This window comes from Cupressus sempervirens, chromosome 8 (assembly GCF_028749045.1).
Source record: "Cupressus sempervirens isolate cs-2001-9-10 chromosome 8, ASM2874904v1, whole genome shotgun sequence".
Taxonomy (NCBI): Eukaryota; Viridiplantae; Streptophyta; class Pinopsida; order Cupressales; family Cupressaceae; genus Cupressus; species Cupressus sempervirens.
In genome coordinates, this window is record NC_143125.1 from 230,773,378 (window position 1) to 230,775,685 (window position 2,308).

Genomic DNA, 2,308 nt, shown 5'->3' on the forward strand with positions numbered 1-2,308 from the left:
TAATTCAATAATAATATTTTTTATGCAAAACACTACTTATTGTTAATAAATATAGTATTGGCATTGTTGGGATGTGAAAAGGAATAGAGATTATTTAGTTATGGGTCGAGGATGTCTTAATAGGAAGAAACATTGGTTAGGCATGTAGATCTTCATATCCTATGTTCAATAAGTTTTTATAATATCAACATTTAATTATGTGGATAACAAAAAGTTAATCTCAATAATGATATTTTAACATTTTTGTATGTTCTTTTTTCATAACTATATATACAATTTAATAAATTTATTTATATTTTTATAATTATCCATATATTGCACTACACCAACCCAAAACAATGTACAATTCATATTCCATCATATATTTAACATTTCAACTATTTTATAGGTCATGGCACATCATCTGCTTCAAGACCATATTATAGATATATCGAGTAGCATGTATGAAATAAGTATTCCACTTTCATCAACTACATCAAACTCATCCATCAACTACCAAGGGTTTCCAGAAATAGAGATTTAGCATTGCACAAATTCATTTAATCTTTCTTGTGATATAAATGTTGAACAACTGAAAGTAATAAGTGGGCATACATGTGATATCAAAGAATGCAAATTTTTGACTATATACGATATGCTTGAGAATTTTCATGCCAATTTTAAAATTTTGTTGGATTATATACTTACCTAAGGGAAATGCATGCTGATGAATTTTATCATCAAGGAAATGCTCATCATTCATTGTGTGTTCCAAGACTACCTCAACCACACTTAGCAATGTGCTATGGATTTAATATAATGTGTTTTACCCTATACGGAATTGAAATAGACATTGGACATTGAAGAACTCATGACATAGTTTGGTTATTCACTTTTAAAAGTTGCCATTATTTTGGTCTAGTAGATGGCTTGATTCCTCCTCTTACACTTTCTATAAAATCTACTTGTACTTAGTTCATAAAGAATGTATATTGATTATTAGAAACTCTTGGTAAAGAGTGTCATAAATAAATTATTTCCAAATATATTGAAAAACAATTCTACTCTATCAAATGTTGTCTTTATTTTTATACACTTTCTTTCTAACCAATAGGCCAAGGCCATTCTGGAACAAGATTTCATTACCTAAACAACCTAAATAACTAGATCCTATCAATATAGATGAACATTGGCATGTTGTTGTTTTAGATTAAGGTAAAAGTAGGTTTTGAAGGGGTCTCAAAACCCTTTACAACAAATAGAAAGATAAACCATTAAGCACACCCAGGTTTTAAGAGGACCTGAAACAAACAAAACAACTAAACCAGGTTTTACAGGGACTTGAGACCAATAGATGTGACCAGAAAAATCAACCATAAGAACATTGGAATCTGGAAAGTCAACAGACTGGAACAAAGCAACCTGACAAACCTCCCAAACCAGTTTCCAGCAAACTAGAAACTCGACCAGTTCACCATCACTAAAAAACCAATCAGCACAAGGGAAGATAAGATTTTCCTTTTGATTTGAAGTTGTCCTTACGTGACTGAAGGATCATATCTAAAGGGGGAGCAGAAGACTTAGTCTTCTTCCTTTTAACCACAATCCAACCATCCTCAAACTTCGCTGACTCAGCAACCCAATCCTCAGAAGATAAAGACCTAAGGAATCCAAGGGACACAAAAGCCGCATCAAACTCCCTATGAGAATTTGACTCCCTAGGAGGATCATCCAAAGCAGGGGAAGAGACCAAAGCATCCTCCTCAACCAACAGCGCGAAAAGAACGCAATCCACAGCCACAGCATTCGCAGGAGCATCCAGAGAATTCACCAAAGCATCCACCTCAACCACCGGCTCAGAATGGACGGTAGCCTCAACCTCAGAATCCATAGGAGCATCCCTAGATTGTTTCACCATTTAGTGCTCAAAGGAGGCCCCAGACCACCAAGAAGGTGGTCGTCTAGACTTCGAATTCCCAGCAGCACAACGGGCAGCAATGTGCCCTGTCAAGTGGTAGTTCCTACAACAAAAAGGGATACCCTCAAAATCCAAAATTTGTGTCCAAGAGCCCCTTGGGGAATCCAAGAAAATCACCTCCGGAAGGCCCTTAGAAACATCCAAGTCTACAAGAAAGAGTGCACAGGTCGAATGGAGAATATCTGAAGTGTCAGCATCCACATATAAGAAATCACCAATAGCATTACCAATAGTTTCAAAAACTAAATCCTGCCAAAGATGAGTCAGAAGATTAGGAAGCTGGACCCAGATAGGGAACTTATTAAAGGATTCTAAGAGTGGATCAAAATCCATGTGCCATGGTTTGGCCAT

The 2,308-nt window shown here is 35.8% G+C and overlaps 1 protein-coding gene across 1 annotated transcript; it reads right to left on the reverse strand.

Moving 5' to 3' along the window:
• Positions 1-1,897: 1,897 nt before the first annotated feature.
• Positions 1,898-2,308, reverse strand: LOC149542338 (uncharacterized). The gene has a single exon (XM_089795719.1). It carries the CDS (start codon positions 2,306-2,308, stop codon positions 1,898-1,900), a length of 411 nt encoding a protein of 136 aa, XP_089651845.1.